General features: G+C 39.2%; 2 protein-coding genes across 2 annotated transcripts in view; one reads left to right on the forward strand and one right to left on the reverse strand.

Moving 5' to 3' along the window:
• The window catches only part of LOC123978824 (lysophosphatidylserine lipase ABHD12-like), a 7,473-nt gene extending 1,239 nt beyond the window's left edge, over positions 1 to 6,234 (forward strand). The window contains exons 2-12 of the mRNA XM_046062342.1: positions 1,525 to 1,627; positions 1,860 to 1,979; positions 2,164 to 2,194; positions 2,289 to 2,334; positions 2,930 to 3,059; positions 3,165 to 3,202; positions 4,239 to 4,318; positions 4,969 to 5,051; positions 5,174 to 5,252; positions 5,356 to 5,489; positions 5,746 to 6,234. Coding sequence (XP_045918298.1) covers positions 1,525 to 1,627; positions 1,860 to 1,979; positions 2,164 to 2,194; positions 2,289 to 2,334; positions 2,930 to 3,059; positions 3,165 to 3,202; positions 4,239 to 4,318; positions 4,969 to 5,051; positions 5,174 to 5,252; positions 5,356 to 5,489; positions 5,746 to 5,773 — 872 coding nt within the window. The 3' untranslated portion in view covers positions 5,774 to 6,234. The remainder of the gene's footprint in view (positions 1 to 1,524; positions 1,628 to 1,859; positions 1,980 to 2,163; positions 2,195 to 2,288; positions 2,335 to 2,929; positions 3,060 to 3,164; positions 3,203 to 4,238; positions 4,319 to 4,968; positions 5,052 to 5,173; positions 5,253 to 5,355; positions 5,490 to 5,745) is intronic.
• On the reverse strand, positions 5,840 to 17,078 carry pygl (phosphorylase, glycogen, liver). Its single transcript, XM_046062293.1, has 20 exons — positions 16,757 to 17,078; positions 16,041 to 16,142; positions 15,843 to 15,921; positions 15,271 to 15,374; positions 14,362 to 14,493; positions 13,624 to 13,735; positions 13,276 to 13,358; positions 12,917 to 13,054; positions 12,267 to 12,359; positions 11,796 to 11,942; positions 11,520 to 11,683; positions 10,838 to 10,952; positions 10,495 to 10,596; positions 9,702 to 9,849; positions 8,640 to 8,698; positions 8,388 to 8,529; positions 8,038 to 8,245; positions 7,805 to 7,939; positions 7,542 to 7,608; positions 5,840 to 6,565 (listed from the first exon to the last, which is right to left on the reverse strand). Exons 1-20 carry the CDS (start codon positions 16,997 to 16,999, stop codon positions 6,377 to 6,379), a joined length of 2,562 nt encoding a protein of 853 aa, XP_045918249.1. The 5' UTR covers positions 17,000 to 17,078; the 3' UTR covers positions 5,840 to 6,376.
• Positions 17,079 to 18,056: the final 978 nt, after the last annotated feature.

Genomic DNA, 18,056 nt, shown 5'->3' on the forward strand with positions numbered 1-18,056 from the left:
CTTACATCTGAAGGACAGAGGACACTCGTTTGAGGACCAACCAGGTGCACATTTTAGACAGAGAAGATGGATGGTTTGAAAGAGGTGTCAAGGAAGCCATCTACACCAGGGTTGAGAAGCCGTCATTGAACAGGGGAGGGGGTCTACGCCACCACTTATCCCCAACTTACAATGCTGTCCTTTCATCACTTCCCAGGAAACTCAACAAACGTAACCTATTGGCCTCAGGTGAAGATACCAACGATGGTCATTCAGTCTTGGCCACAGGTAGTCTTAACGACTGTAACGACTGTCGTCACAGCAACAAGGAACACTAACGAACCAGCGGTATCGATGACCCGGGATAACGACCCTGCCAGTCAGTCAGAACTGAAGAAGTCCTTTGGATGAGGGACGAAACGTCTTCCAGTATCTTCAACCAAGTCCAGTTGCCCTTGATTTTAACCTTCGTTGGATATAAAAAAGATATTGCACAGCCTGATTAGATTCGATGAGATGCAATGAGTATGTGTTATGGTTTGTGGTGTGGAGAAGGTTGGTGGACCCAAATGCATGATGCATAGCAGAGGAGGTACAGTTCAAAAGGTTTATTTAAACAAACAAAAGCCAAGCACACTGACTGGCAGAGTGGCTGCGACAAATCCAACAGAACATCCAGAACGGGTATAATCCAAAATACAAAGAACTAACAGGTAACAGGACATGACAGGACAAGACAGAATGAGCTACAACACTACAATGACCAGACAAAGACTGAGGGAAACAAGCAAGGATATACACACACACACACAAACACACACACACAAACACACACAGGGTCAACGAGCTGGAAGGAGGTACACAGGTGAGGGACATGAGGCTAACGAGACACAGGCAGGCAGAGAGAGAGCAGGGGAAAACAGAGAACTGGCATGCAGAGTGATAACTGGGGGAACAGACATGACACAGGTTACTGAACACATAACAGATCACCAAGAACTGCAACCAACAATGAATACAGACTGAAGCTGGGATTAAAGAGAACACAGAGCAGACAAGGGCAAAACAACACAGAAGTACATAGACCAAAGGTAAACACTAAACATAAACTAAACGAGAGAAACAGAGACACAACAAAAGGACACATGAAACAATGGCAAAAACCAGAAACACACAGGGAAAAATACAGCTCAAACATAACCCAAAACTAAACTCATAACAGTATGATGCATAGGATAACATGTATAATACAATACGATACTATAAGATGTGATACAATGTGATATGATATGAAACGATTCAATACAATACTATTCTTTACGATACAATCTGATACACTAATGCAATAGATTATGATACGATACGATAAGATGTGATACAATACGATTCGATACAATCTGATACACTACACAATGCAATTTAATACATTACGATATGATAATATAAAACACTGAAATGCGATATGATGTGATACAATATGACATTATATGATAAAATACTATGCGGTATCCAAAATTCATACTGACCTTGTGTGCCGTGCTGCAGTGAGGTTTCCACTCTTTGTGGATCTTGGCCGACCTGAAGATTTGCTGAACCACACATGCAACTTCTACCTCGACACAGAGGAGGGTGTCTCAGTGGGTGTCTGGTAGGTAATTTGAGGGTCCCGGTTTTGTCCATTTAAGTGCATTAGTACTTAAAAATACCACAAGCCCATGCATATTTGGTACAGGTGTCTCCTGAATGAATAGGACCACAATCTTGTCATTCATCTGCACGAGACCACTTGAAAAGCTTACTGTATATCTTAAAACACAAGCGTAGTTGTTTGTGCAGCTCAGTCTTTCTCCTCTCTCACTCTCTATCTTTGTGTCTCATAGGCATACACTCCCTGCCAGCCAATGGGAGGAGGCCGTAGGGAGAAGCCCTAAGTGGTACCGGGAGACTCTAAGAGACGGCAGTCCTATTATTATCTATCTTCATGGCAACATAGGGACCAGGTGGGGAGAGAGCAGCAGGATAGAGACCATCGAATTGATCCTAATGGAGTCTAGTGGGTTTCAAAGGCCTCTGGGTTAATCCACAGGCACAATGAATGTTCACAAGGGTTTGTGAGTCAGAGTCAATCAGTCTGAAAGCCACTGTTTGTTTGTATTCATTCATATTCTCATGCCATTTCTGCAGGGCTGTGCAATCCAGAGTTGAACTGATGAAGGTATGGTTTCTCTTCTAAAACATTTTCAATTTTGTTGAACAGTTTTGACTTTCAGCTTTAGATGAAATTTTGATTTCTGTGTGGTTTTTTTCAGATTTTAAGTGCTGCAGGGTATCATGTCTTATCTCTAGACTACAGAGGTAAGAAACAATACAATTTAATCTTAAAACTAATGTTCATTTTTGGGGTCCTGGCACTCTTTAACAGCTCAAAATACATACTTGTTTCATCAACTAGATACTACAGGATTTTTGCTAATTTTATGAGGTTTACTCATAAACATGATTATGAACTGATGACATGATTCAGACGTCCGCTATGGAAAATGGACTATACTTCTGTTTCAGGTCTGTGATTGGTGCTGACATTACTTTTTATGCAACATCATCCCCTCCAAATCCCATATTAGTTTTTATAACAGTTTGTTCATGTGCGGTTTCATTTAGACCTCTCACTCTATTGGATAACATACTGTACATTTCTTTGTCTGTAAATGACAAAATGAATATATTTATTTGTTCATGCAAACATATAAAATGTTTCCTTATTTGATATAATAACAGTACTTTATAGTGATATCTGTATTGTGTTACCTTTTAGCAAAAGTCTGTCCTTGCTAGGTACTGGTCAAACGAATAGAAATAAGAAAAAAAAGAGAATAAAATTATTATTATTATTACACATACAACAGTGAGGAAGTGATCATTTTTAAATGTTTGTATGTCTTCTAATGAGGTTTTGGAGACTCCACTGGGGAGCCAAGTGAAGCTGGATTGACCAGTGATGCCCTCTACCTGTACAACTGGGTAAAGAAACAAAGCAGAGGGGGTGTTGTCTGTCTGTGGGGACACTCGCTTGGCTCTGGGTCAGTTTCTTTTCAGACTAACCACTGTCTACGACACTAATAGAGACAACTGGAAATATTGAGTAAAAAATGTGTAAAGCCAACTCTTTTTTTGTTTTCTTGTAGGGTTGTGACTAATACTGCAGTGAAAGTACAAGAGCAAGGTGGGGAAAAAAGTTGTTACGTCCCGAGGTGTCTAGGGATATCAGGACATAAACATAAACCAGATGTAGGCCCTATTTGGTATATGAAAGGATATTTATTTGAAACAGGGTTGCACAGAGCCCACAACAGAAAATGGGCCAACAGGTGTTGTGGAAATCAACAAAGGAATAGGCCTATAACAAAAGGAGGTCCTCAAAAGGGGGATTACTAATCTAACTACAGGTAAAATAAAAGGGTAAACCAAAAACCTCTAACTAAAATACGTTGCAATACACAAAGCGCACAGCCTAGAACCTAGTGGAAATGAAACAAAACTGTGAGTGTAATAATGGTGTCAGTTTTTAGATCTTAATCCCTGGCCCACTTCATTACCTTCACACAGTTTTAACAAAGCCAAGTACAACAATGGCTACTAAGACTAAGCAACAAACATCACAAACTGAACACAACAAGTTCTGAGACATGTGTCACCGAAGGTAAGCTAGTTGGGTTGGGTAGGCGGAACTTTTCTTGACCACACAGCCAATCCACAGTGTGGGTTTGCACAGCCTGCTCAGCATAATAGACACACATGCACAGGTAAATTACAGACGGGTGGTGGCGGAAGCCGTAACGAGTATTTAAAGGGCCTTGACTGACCATATTTAACCCACACAGGTGAGTAGAATTATTTTGGCTGATTAGACCTCTTCACAATGCTGTGTTGCGGTGTAGAGACTGTTTGATTGACCTTTTCCTCACTCCGATTTTAGTTTGTTTGCAGAGGAGAAGATCAGTCTAATCAGTCAGAATAACTCAAAACTATTGTGTGGGTGTGCAGGGCCTGTAAGGGCAGGAGACTAAAAATTGCAACTGTGAACTATACACTGCATTTCATGTGAACATTAGTCTACAATACATTAGATTACACTAGGAAGTCCATAAATATTGCCTTAATAAGCCATGACATTTAAAAGGAATTCCCCATCCATCCATATTTTTTGTTTGTTTTATAATCTGATTTATTTTCATTTTTGTTTTTGTCTTTAATATCAGGGTCTGTTGTTGACGCTCTAATCCTTGAAGCTCCATACACAAGTATTGGAGAAGCTGTAGCCATCCACCCGTTCACTAAGGTGAGGCCAGTTGTTGCATTTTTGTCTGTCTGTAACCCCTCAGTGTGTTTGTTAATCCACGACAAAACTGGCAAAATAATATCTTGTTTCAAAAAACTGTCATGTGCAAATACGAAGACATGAACATTTACAGCTATAGCAAATAGTAAATAAATAAATACAAAGATTACAGGGAATATTTAAAGAGACTGTACAGAAGCTGAGGGAACAGGAAAAAACTGGGGAAAGAGAGATGGAATAAAAGTCAAAGATTTGATGGATTTGAACCCAAAAATCATGTTTATATGACAGGACCACTGAGCAACCACAGCTCATATTTTACTTTACTCTATTCAATCTAAACTGTGACACACAATTAGACTAAAAACAGTAAAAAGGCTTGAAATGAAAATATTTTGAAATTGATTTTGTTTACCATGTGGAAATCGCTCAACAAAACCCACAAACAGCTCACTGAACACTTTTCTGAAATTAGTCATTTCATAGCTAGACACTTAACCCCTAGTTGCTCCAGCGGCATGTGACCTCTGAAATGTATAGCAATTGTAAGTCGCTTCAGCTAAAATGAATAAATGTAAATTTGTATGTTATTACAGTACAAAGGAAATTGCTAAATATTGCTACACAATTTGTACACTGTGTTTTTCCAGATTTACAGGTTCCTTCCAGGATTTGATAGCTTGCTTTGGAACATATTGGAGATGAACAACATTGTATTTGCTAACGATAAAAAGTAAGTACGCTTTTAAAAAAGTGCATGCAAATAAATTATTAAATTGTGCTAAATACATTTTATTCCGCTAAAGACAACTATCTCTGACTGTGAATATATATTTTACCCCAACATCTACGCAGTTTACAGGCCTTGACCAGTCCAATTCTTATTCTGCATGCAGAGGATGACAATGTAATACCTTATCACATGGGTCTAAAGGTACAGTAGGTCTTCATGTGTGCTTCCTTTCAGTGTTTAGATCATTTCCTAACAGATGTTGCTGCCTCCTTTCTGAATTACTTTGCATTTTGATGGTCTCCAGCTGTACCAGATATCACTGCAGGCTAAGAAGAAATATAACACAAATGTTCGGGTTGAAATGATCTCCTACAGTGCAAATCTTGCATTCTCCCATGGCAAAATCTACTTAGATCCCAATCTGTCAAATGTTGTTGGGTAAGTTTAGTCAAAACTGATATAAATTTTACAATAACTGTTGTGCTAACGTGCAAAAACAAGAAAACACATGTATAAAAACTTCATCAAAAACAGCTAATCCTGGTAAAAAGTTTATGAATTATACCAACAACTGATGCTTGTCTAACAATGATTGTGTCTTTTAATACGTTTTAAATGTGTTTTTCTTGTAAATCCTGCCCATAAACCAAAAACCCTCAGAAACTTTGTAATATTTCATCTGTTTTTGTTGCAGGAAATTTCTTCAAAACCTGAGACAGTAGATTGGCTCTCCCTCCTGCAGTCTTCATTTTGCTGTGTGTGTGTGTGAATAAAAACGGAAACACAAGCATTTTCACACATGGCAGAATACCTTTTTATTTCAACACTCAGACAAAATACTGTAGATCACAAGTGAAGTTTTTTGTTCCTTTCCTTAGTCAAGTTGATACTGATACAGATGCAAATAAGTCTTAGAAATGTTTCAGTCTATGTTTAATGTAGTTAAAAATTCAGTTTAGTCAGCTGCTCAGTTACTACTGAATTCCTGACATGCAGCAGCCCCCACCAATCCTGATCTCCAGAAATGTCAAATATGAAGTATGAAGTATTTGACCTCTCGGCTCTCCATACTGACTTGTGGTTTATTGTATGTGTTTGTGCTAAAGGATTGTAACAGACACGTTTTAATGCAATGTTCTTGACTCAGGTGCTGTGACAGTAAAAAGTGTTCAGAAAATGAAAATGTGCAGATCTGATTTCTGAAACGCTCTTTCAAGTTCTTGAAAAAGGTTCAGTGATGTGTAAAGTTAAGGTTAAAGGCACAGCAGGGAAGGAACAATAAATGATTTGTAAACATGAAGGTAGGCCTCGTTAGTGAAGCAGCCTCACATTTTCTTCAGAGCTCGGGCTGTTTCTTCGATGGCCTCTCTCGGCTCATTCGGAGGCGGGATCTTCAGGTCAGTCGGCTCGACGCCCCACACCTCAGTGGCGTACTGTGTGATGGTTCTGTCGCTGGAGAACTTTCCTGTTGCAGCGATGTTCTTGATCACCATCTTTGTCCACTCCTGTGGATTCTGGAGAAAAATAAAACATTTTTATTATAGGTTTTATATGTCCTGATGGATTCCGACCTAAAAACGTTGTATCATTACTATTATAAAAGAAAAGTTGAGAAAAAAAGAAAGTAAAACAAAACAAAAAGAACAAAAGTAAAAGAAAAGAAACATGTAGGCCCGGATGGTTGTCTGGCACGCTCCAATAAGCAAAGCCCACCAAAGCAAATTTAATCCATAGCAAGAGTTTGCAAAAGATCTGGGAGCCTGAACCCACACAAGTCCAACTTAGTCTGGTTCTCTTTGGGTTACCTTGCTACACTGAACCTAACATTGGTGATCCTGGACACATGGCATCACCAAGCTGGTTATCAGCTGGCTCTGTTAACTCTGTGTTTTCCAATCCAGCTATGAGCCTGTTCATGTGAAAGAGGTTGAAACTATGAAATCAGATACCTTTCGGAAAATTTGGTGATACAGACAGCAAAATGTGATATTCAAAGAGGTGAAATGTATACAATATAATCAAATAACTACAATGAAATAAGAAGCTGTAGACACAATATAAATAATTTCCTGAGTCCATGAGTTTAAGTCTTTAAGTGAGAACAGGAATGAGATTTTTATATATACATACACACACACACACACACACACACACACACATATATTTTTTTTAACTTTATTTACTATTATGATAATGTGATCACAAAGTTGCGTTGTGTTATCCAGAGCTGCAGTGATGCAATAAAACTGTAAAACGCATCAACACTATTCAGTATCCTGTCGGGAATGATGGTTTTGATCTAATCCTCTGAATCACATCAACACCTTTAGGTTAGCCATGAGGCATGGGTTACCATGGTGATCTATCCCAGTTAAAAGTGATCCAGCTTCGTGACACCGGAAAAACCTGAGTTAAGCCTAAAGGTAGATGGCTAACCCACTAATCTCACTAAGTAGTACAGGCCCCAGGTGTGTTTGAGGCAAAGGTTACCTGATAGAGCTTGTTGACTTTCTCTTGGCATTTGATGTAGTCTTCAAAGTCGGCAAACACTTTGAAACTGAAGAGATATGAGAGGATAAGTAAATCAATTCTGACAGTTTGAAGTTAACCAAAAAAAGCCAAAAAGTGTACAGAAGTTTGACATCCATCATTAGAATTAAACATTTTTGTTGACATGACAGTTGGTGGAAATAAATAGCTTGAACTGGGCTACAGCATTTTGGAACAGAAAGTAAAGAATATATCTTGCCTACCGGTCATGGTTGAAGAGCATGTTTGTGAGGTCTTTGAAAAGCTCTGGATTTCTGGGGCTGAAAAATCCACTTGTAATCTGGTCCATCACTTCTTTCAGTTCAGGAATCTTCTTATAATACAACATGGCATCATATCTAAGGGGGGAAAAGCCCATAATTAATGTAGTTTTAACACCTTAAAAAGAGCTATAGAGACATAATACAAAAGTAAACAATAAAATAGACTAATTTACCCCCTTTTGTCCATTTCAGCCACATCCTCCACCCTCATGCCAAAGATGAACAGGTTCTCCTCCCCAGCCTCCTCAGCCATCTCCACATTGGCTCCATCCATGGTGCCGATGGTCAGCGCTCCATTCAGCATGAACTTCATGTTCCCTGTTCCTGAAGCTTCAGTGCCAGCAGTGGAGATCTGCTCTGACAAATCTGTGGCAGGTATCACTGAGGAACAGCAGATGACCCGAGTTAAGATTTACATTTTTGGTGAACTATGAATGAATGAACCCTTAAAATGAGAATTTTGCACATGCACATTTTTGTTCAAAAACATGTGCAGGTGTCAAAGAAAGTTATCTGAATGTACCTTTCTCTGCTAGAGAGACCCTGTAGTTCTCCAGGTAGATTACCTTCAGCTTGTTTCCCACCACAGGGTCATTATTTACCACATCAGCCACTGAGGTGATCAGCTTGATGATTAGCTTCGCCATGTGATACCCAGGAGCAGCCTGCAGAGGGTGACAGTGGGTGACAGTCTAAAACAAAAATATCTCCACCGTTCTTGTTTATTGGACTTAATCTGAGCTGTTTGTCAGGTCTGCTTTGGCTGAGCCAGTACCTTTCCCCCGATGATCACAGTTCGTGGTACAAAAGGTGCAGTGGGGTTCTTTCTGATTCCTTGGGAAACAAAAAAGGACACAAAGGCTTTCAAAGTGATGCAGTTTTAACAAAAACAATCAGCGAGTTGATGTTAACATACCATGACTTCTTTCAAGTCATATGAACCTTGCATTTTGCTTCCATGCTGCACACACATGGAAAAACCTTCTGGTTGATTGTAGTCACTTTCCAACTCTGGCCTGTTTTAAATGAAAAACTTGCTTTTTAAGTGATGCCTTTAATTAGAATTGTGTCCACTTTGGTTTTACATTTTTTTTCTAACATTTTATGTGTTGTTTTTGGCCATGGTAATGTGGCTCCAAGGATGGCAATGTCCATGACTACAGAGGATGGATCCTACTGACTTTGGTGATTCCCTGACTTTTCATGTGTCACAATGAGGTTGACAAGTGTGGTTTTGAGTGAACTGTCTCAACAACCATCAGATTGATTGTCACAAGATTTGGTATGAAAATTCATGTTCCCCTCATGATGAATTGTAATAACTTTGGTGAAGGCTTAACATTTCATTTTTTCAGCATGTTAGCATGCTAATATTAGCAATTAGCTCACCGCTGTACCTGAGTAGGCTACAGCTCTTGGGCTAGCATGGCTGTAGCATGGATTGTTTGGTGATAGGTCTGTCTACTAACTTATATCTTTTCATCTTTTATGCGATGGACATTAAATTGCCAGTTTTCTATGAAATGTACTATAGAAAGGTATGACATATTTGATGGGAAAAGTCCCCAGAAAGGTAAAGGTTTTGGATGCAAAGAAACTAAGCATCAAAGTAAACTGCATGTTGCACAAAACAGAACTGCTCATGAAACTCCTGTCCTGATTATCACAGCCTGATGACTGCATGGAAAAAGACCACACTTGATTTAAATGGCAGATGCATGTGGTTGATTTAACTTGCTCGGAGCACTGGTCAGGTCGGGAATCTTCCACATTAGTACAGGTCAGATTATGTGATGGATTGTGAAACCTTCACTTAATAACAAGGGATTTCACATACGGTTGTACATGACGATGATGTGCAGGCAGTTGAGGAGTTGCCGCTTGTACTCGTGGATTCTCTTCACGTGGACATCAAACATGGAGGACGCATTTATTTTCACCCTGTACTCGTTCTCCAGGTATTGGGCAAATTTCACCTTGTTGTCCTGGAAGGAAATCAGCGATACGTGACTTGGCAACAAATGAGTTATTCATTTAGGTGAAGTTGCTGAATCACAGGTGTGGTCTGTCCTGACACGTACTTTACTTCACTTGGACTTTAGAGCTGCAAAATGCAACCCTGCAATGCACACATAAAACTTATTGTAATGTCTTTGCCTGCAATGGCATGCAGAAATATTACACAAGAGCGTTATTTTTTTTTATTTTTAAACTGTACACAGATACAGGTACTAGGTTGGTGCTATTTACGTTAAACTGCATGGATTCGTGGTGCAACAGGACATTTAGAACAAAGCCCACTATGCATGTATAACAGCATCATGCAACCATGCCACGAAAGACCTTTTTTAGGAAACCAATGGAAACCACTGTTTAATGTGGTTTAACTTATTATGTTTTTTTTTTTAAATCATAATTTCCCTCTGAAATGTATCAGAATAACAGGTATGAAGAAGCTGTTCCACCAGTCTATGAATATGTATGAATGTTAATTTCTGTTTGAGCACTTAGACTCAGTGTGTGAATGGTGAATGTGATGTGTAGTGTAAAAGTGCTTTGAGTGGTCGAAAAGACAAGAAAGGCGCAATACAAAAACGGAGCATTTACTTGAGTACAGTACTTTGCTCTACCTGTTTCACTTTGGATACATCACGGATCAGGGCAGCATTATCAACAAAGTCATTCAGCTTCTGTAGCTGGTTGAGGTCCTTCACATAATCCTCCCCAATGACCTGAAAGATATTAAAGGGCACAATAAAATATGTGCAAAACTGTTGAGTTTACTACACAACCTCTTATTCTATATACATTGACTGGAACAAGTGGTGTAAAAAAAACAAACAGAATATTCTATGCCAAGATTGATATGACAGCTGGGGTATATATTGATGAAGATTCAGGGGTCTTAACCACTACAACAACTCTTGGCAGTCGTTTGTTTATTCATTTATTGCTCAGGCACCTCAAACAGACCTCAGCTATAAGCTCAGCCAGTCCGGGGTTGCAGAGCAGAAGCCAGCGTCTGGGAGTGATGCCGTTGGTTTTGTTCTGGAATTTCTTCGGTTCTAGTTCATTGAAATCACGAAATCTGTAAGAGAAAAATGGTGAAATGTTCTTGAGGAAGAACTTAATTTGGTCTCTCATAGACAAAATAATGGAAACATCTGAATAATGTACATATATGTACCAGGTAGTTAAAGGAACATACCAGCATTTTTGTTTCATCTTGTTAATATATCACGTGCTGTCCATTTTTGTATGTATTATCAGTCAACACGTAGGTCCATATCAGTAAAATAAAATTGAATACAACAACACAATACAAAGACACACAGAACAGAATTATGTACAAAACCACGTTATTTCACATTCCACCATAATTAAAATGCAAACAGACATTTGTTCCAATGTTTCCAAAAACACGAGGAGTACCATGTGCCACTTTGTATGGGCTCAGTTGGATGGAGCTTCCTTTTGCTGACGCAGTTCGACCACTGTTTTCTTTGTCATTTGTTGCTGTGGTGTATAATTTTGTTTTATGGAGCTGTAGCTTGGTCTTTGTAGCCCATAGTGTTTTGCTTCACTGTACATTACTTTGTGTTTCCATTATTCTGTACACATTTTTGAAGTGGTGTGTCATCAGCAGAAGACTTACGTTTCAGTCTTAATGATGTTGGAGTGTATCTCAGCTACTCCGTTAACAGCGTGAGATCCCACAATGCACAGGTGCGCCATGTTCACCCTCTTGCATCCATCTTCTTCAATCAGAGACATTTTCCTCAGTTTGTCCATGTCTTTTGGATAGAGAGCAGCAATCCTCTGTAAACAGACACGCCTTTAGGATCTCAGATTCATGTGTCACAGATACGTTCAGTCCATAAAGAACATTATCTTATTTCTCTTTTTGCAGTGTCTGAGCTACAGTACGTACGTCGAGGTGGACCTGGTTGATCTGGTAGATGATCTGCAGGTGTCTGGGCAGAAGCTTCTCCAGCAGCTGCACAGGCCAGCGCTCCAGAGCCTCGGGGAGGACTGTGTGATTGGTGTATGCAAAAGTGCGCCTAGTGAGGTCCCAGGCCTACAGAGGAGGGGCCAGTTTATGTTTTGACACTTGAGCTTTGTATTTAATTACTTATGAACAAAGCAACTTTCTTCTTACTTAATATTGTGCCTTCTTCCTTCCCTAGCTGTGCTAATTTACTTGACCAACAAACCACCTCTGCGTGCCTGGATTTTATTTCTTAACCTGGCTGACAACTTTCAGCATTGCACATGAATATTTTGCAACACAGACACTTCTGTTCTGTTTTATTTGTCAAGTTCTGTGGTTCTGTGGTCATGATTTCCTTATCTAAGCTCATTGTAAGTCTAAGCTGATCTACCAAATCTGACTCTCACCCACCGTGTCCCAGTCAAGTTTCTCAATGTCCACAAAGATTCTCATCAGCTCGGGGATGGCCATGGCTGGATGAGTGTCATTCAACTGGATGGCGACCTGGAAACGACACGGCATGATGTAGTGACACTGTTTATCTGTCACCTTGTTATTGATTTTACCTCAGCTAACTGAATAACAGGAGAGTCTGTTGTATGAGGTATTGGTTCTGTGATTTTACAGTTTGGTTGTAAGTGGTTAACTTTAAATCTATCCTACTTTCTGTGTTATTAGATGGAGGATTAAAGGAGCAGCTGTGAAACATTAAAAGGAAAAACACAGGGCTGCAGGCGTTTAATATCTGAAACATTATCTGCACGAATTCTAACTTAACAGAGATTCCTCACTTGGTGATATGAAAGATGTGTCTGCAGTTGCTGTAACAAATTTACTTTTCAGGCCAATAACGCATTTGACTGAGAGGTGCAAATATCTATTTTTCATCATAATATATGAAACACGATTTCTTTTTTCTGAGTATGCTACAGGCCTTAAACCAGGAGGCTATCTGATTCCCTCTGGCCAATAAATGAGGTTATGAAAAGAAAATAAGTAACATTTCCATTACAGACACTTACTTCTTGAGCTCCAGCTAAATGACTGATTTTGCAGCTTACTTTTTCTGGAAAGCTCTCAAAAGAGGTTCGGCCCGGGGCGCCCTTTTTAGTTGTCTTGAAGCGGCGGATGATGTCTTGGAGTGTGGCCGCCACAACAAAGTACTCCTGCTTCAGGCGCAGCTCTTTTCCTTCAAAGAACTACAGCATGTAGGAGAGACCACAGAGATGGTTATGGTCTTGATTTTAGTACAGTAGACATTTTTTGACAGAAGAGATTATCAGTGCGTTTCTTGTGGAAGATGATGACCTTATGATGCAAAATGTTCAGGCATTATCGGGCACCCATCAGTATAAATGTGGGATTTTGCTGCATAGATGCATTAACATGTGCTTAATGACATAATGTATGTTGAACTTACATTGTCATTGGGGTAGAGAACACGGGAGATGTTCTCTGCCAGATTTCTGTCCAGAACAGCCTGGATGTAATCTCCAACATTAACTACAGACAGTAAAAAATGCATTTTAGTTACATTGGCACTAAATTTCATACATATTTAATTTTATAGTGTTTGTAATTTAAAGTAAAAAATTTAACTCTGCAGAATTGAGCTATTTTGCAACACAGACATCTTTTCACAATGAACCAGTGTTGCAGCAGTTTCCTTCTTTCTTGCAAGGTTTTCCTATTGAAAACTGAAAGCAAAGACTGTTTTGCAAAAGTGGGTTTTTCCATTAGAAATGGTCAAAATGGCTTCATCACTCACAGTCTCTCAAGTTAAAGTCGTTGGGGGCACGAGCGGACCACAGCCTCATGGTATTTACAGTGTTGTTCATATAGCCAGGGATGGGTGTGTCATAAGGCATCGCCAAAACCACCTGCACAGATAAAAGTGAAAACAGTAAATTATCAGGAAGACACAGTATAAAAGCCTAGAAAATAAAAGCAAAATAAAAGTAATCTTACGCAGAGGCAGGTTTAAAATCTTCTAAATGTGGAAAACAAAATTAAAGTAAACATGCGTTAAGACTCACATGTAAAAGCCCTGGTTCTTGGCAATAATAAACTGTCCATTATTATTAATAATGTCAAATAAACTACAGATTATGAGACAGTGGGCCCCTGGACAGACGTGTAAAAGGAGCCCCACCCCTTCTACATAGCAGCAAAACCCCAAGACAAACGGCTGTGTCATTTCTGGTCATTTGTCATCACTTTGTAGTTGTTTTGTGTCACTTTGTAGTCGTTTTACAACTTTTTGGAGTCATTTTGCATCTCTTTATAAACGTTGTGTCACTTTGTACTAATTTTGTATCTCTAGTTGTTTTGTGTCTCTTTGTGGTAGTGACTTTCCATTAACAATTGTTAAAAGTCACTTCACAATGATTGGTAATGCAACCATGATACTAACATGCCAACTACCTATCACCTTCTGACTCTGGTAGGGGACACCCCTGCCCCTGTCTACTCAGTACCTACTGTAATTTGTACACATCTTCGGTACCTGAGTGTCGACCCATTTGGTGCCATCTCTCGTCTCCTCTACTCGTCCATAGAAGTGAACTGGCAACATGTACTCAGGACGTGCTTTCTCCCATGGATTTCCATGTCTCAGCCAATCATCTGCCTCCTCCACCTACAAAAGGTCAGTCCAGGTCAAAGATAAAAAGATTAAATATAATAGAGAAGAAGAATCAAGCAAGACATCAAAACTCTACCTTATCTGACCTCTGACATCTTGTAGTAGATGGAGGTAAGAAAAATAATTTCCCTTTGGTGATCATCATTTTTGTGATCAAATGATTACAATGTTATGTCAAACCCAAACAGATCCATGATTAGTTTTAGTGTAAAATGCAGAATAAAATCAGCTACATTTACTGTCCACTAGCAGCAATGAGAAAACACTTGATAGGTAATCCAGTTCATTGTTCAGAAGTGCATGTTTACACTGCAACAGCAAATAACCAGCAGAATTCAAAAGGGCAAAAGTCTTTAGTTTGGGGATCTCTTATCACAAAATACGCAATGTTTATTTTGTGCTCTCATCTTACAACCAAAACCAGCTTCTGCCAGGAGCTTGCACCACTGCAGTGTTGTTAAAGGGGTGCAGACCACAAGCCTCACTGTTAATGATTCACTTGTGATGTATTCTGACCTAATTCATATCTACTTTGGTCATGCTCCACTTTGATTCCTAACAGCATGAGCATGGCCTGAAAAGAAATCCTGAAATTCAAAGTAAAAGATAAAACAGGATTTATGAACTTGAAAGAGAAACAGGTGTGTCTGTAGTGAGATATCTTGTCATTTTAGTTCAAATTAAGCTTATAAGACTGTATTTGAAAGTTAAAGACAGCAGGTGTTTTGATGAACTTAAATTAGTAGAAAATATGTTTGTAGCTGCAGTTACCTGCCATCCATCTCTTATCTTCTGGTTAAAGATTCCATATTCATATCGGATGCCATAACCGTACGCTGCAAGACCCAAGGTGGCCATCGAATCCAAGAAACATGCTGTGTGCAGAAAAAAGAAGACCCCTCTCTAGTTAACAGTCTACACTTCATACAATACTGGACTTGAATTGGCCACCATTCATTTCCCAAGTCCCTACAGACAGAGCTATTGCTACATCCTCACAAACTTTACAATTAGATATAAAATGAAATTACAAAATTTAGCACGGAATTGAGGAACACAATGCACGGTGCTAGAGGGGGAAGTGAAATGTTCATTTATACATTCTGTTGCAACATTTCTGCAAGTTGCTTCAAAAGTTCAATAGACACACAGTGTCTATTTATTGGGCGATTGCCAAAAAAACCCTAGCATTATAATGGAGTATTGTTGTAATAGAGATGTAGGGAAATGACTGGTCTTGAAGCCTTTTTTTTTCTTGCTTCTCCATTTTTCCAGTAACTTTGAATTGTTTAGAGTAGTGAGGATATAATGAAACCCTGTCTCCTTAACTCGATCTCCCTCACCTGCCAGTCTGCCCAGACCTCCATTCCCCAGGCCTGCATCCTCCTCCATCTCCTCTAGCTCCTCCATGTCCAGGCCGAGCTACAGCAGAAGGGAACATATAAGCCTACTGTTAACAGGTTATCAAAACTCATTTTGTGTGTTCAACATGTGCATTTGTGCTTGTTGCTGCCTCTATTTCTTTTAAATTTATGTCTGACCTGGTAGATGGCTTCATCGCAGGCGTTCTGCAGTCCGAGGTTGATCATTGTGTTTTGGAGAGTCCTGCCCATGTAGAACTCCAGAGACAGATAATACACCCTCTGGACATGTAAAAATAAAAATCTGAAACACAGCGTTTCTTTGCACACACTACATATTTTCAGATACTTTATAGATTAAAGATGAACTGCAAATAAATGTGATAAACTTTGATAGTGGTTTGAACGTGCAGATACAGAGTCACACTAGGCAGTAAAACTGGAACAAGCAAACCTTTTCTTGCACAAAATAGCAGTTTAAACATGATCCAATGATGTTAAAATACTGTGCTTCCTGTATGTCCAGACTGTTAATTGCAACAGAAAAACATTGCACAAAACTAATTCCCATAAAAATGTAACAACATGTGAAAGCATGTGCTCTTTGGAATGCATTTATGGCTTTTGTTCAAAACAAACATAAACCATGCAGGTAGAATGAAATATGGTTTAAGTGAGCAGAATATATTTGTACTTAAAGAACAAGGAAGTTCAAAACAACTTTCAAATGTTTCTCTGTTTTGCAAGGAACATCTTTTAGATGAAAATTATCTGTATTTAGAGCTATTTTGTAATGTTTTGCAGCTGTATCATACTCTGAAGTGCATGTGGAGTGTATATTTACAATATGCGATGTAGTTTAGTTTCACATTGACACTGAAACATCTGATCTTTACCTTTGGGTCTGCTTCATAGTAAAACTGTTGTGTTCTGATCCATCTCCCCACCAGGTGATCTCTCACAGTGTGAGCTAAGGCAAAGTAATAATCCCTGGGTGTAGCAATGTTTCTGTCTTTCACCAGGGTGAAGTGCAGGTGACGATTGAAGCCCTTCTTCAGCTCTGCAACATTCTCCACTCCTACAATCCCCCTGATGCTGATCTGCTTGCGCTTCTCCTGGTCTGTGAGAGGTTTCGCCATGCTGGGTCGGCAGTTTTGTCCAGAGTTACTGTAATTGTATGCAGGCTGGAAGTGAAGTTGAAAGGTAAGATGGTGGCAGTTTTTCATGCAGGAGTCTCCTCCTTTTGCTTTTTTCATTGGTGAGTGCAGGGGGAGGGTGTTTCCCTGGCCAGCCCCTGCTGAGCTGCAATGCTGAGCAGCAGGAAGAGGTGCAGACTACAGATATGAAGGAATGAAAGTTTTGTGCAGTTTAGGTTGGCACAAATTTCAAGGATTTACACTTATAACTAATTTTTATCATAAATTAATTCAAATTGATGAGACAATGTTATTTTTATTGTTTACACTCCAATTGTACACTTACACTTAGATTGTTGTGTAAGACTGGGTGAATGAGCGGGAAAGTGTAAAGCCCTTTGGATAAAAGCTCTAAATAATTAATGCTGTCAGTTTGCATTAATCATAAACATAGCATCCCCAGTGTGATGCATGGTGGTGGCTGCATCATGCCATGGAGATGCTTCTCTGCAGCCAACCATGGGAGGCTTACAGGAAGAGAATCTGATGCAGTCTGCAAGAAACCTGTGACGTAGGAGTACAAATTCCAGGCAACATAATACCTTGTTGACACCTATTTATTGAATATTCACACATACAAAAAAACACAGAGGCCCATTTTACACTTCAGATCATCATAATAATAGCAGTAACGTGGTAATGATAGACATAGAATCATAACAATCATAATAATCATTAAATCATTAAATCATTAAATCATAGTAAAAACGATGTTCACTTTATGTTCATAAAATTTTCCATAGACGTATTTCAGTATCACTGTAAATAATAATATCGAGTGATGACATTCCACCTCGGCTCAAACAGGGCAGAAATAATCACTTTTAAAAGTAAAATAAAGTTATAATGCAGCTAACACATACTCACACACACTCAGTCCCACACACATATATGTCTGTACATTTGGAGATATAACACCCAGTGTCGCCCAGCGACTGTGTAAGCTTTTAATAATTCATAAAATTTTGACGAGGCTGTATGATACTTTAAATCATCCCGG

The sequence above is a fragment of the Micropterus dolomieu genome, linkage group LG11, assembly GCF_021292245.1.
Source record: "Micropterus dolomieu isolate WLL.071019.BEF.003 ecotype Adirondacks linkage group LG11, ASM2129224v1, whole genome shotgun sequence".
In the NCBI taxonomy this organism is placed as follows: domain Eukaryota; kingdom Metazoa; phylum Chordata; class Actinopteri; order Centrarchiformes; family Centrarchidae; genus Micropterus; species Micropterus dolomieu.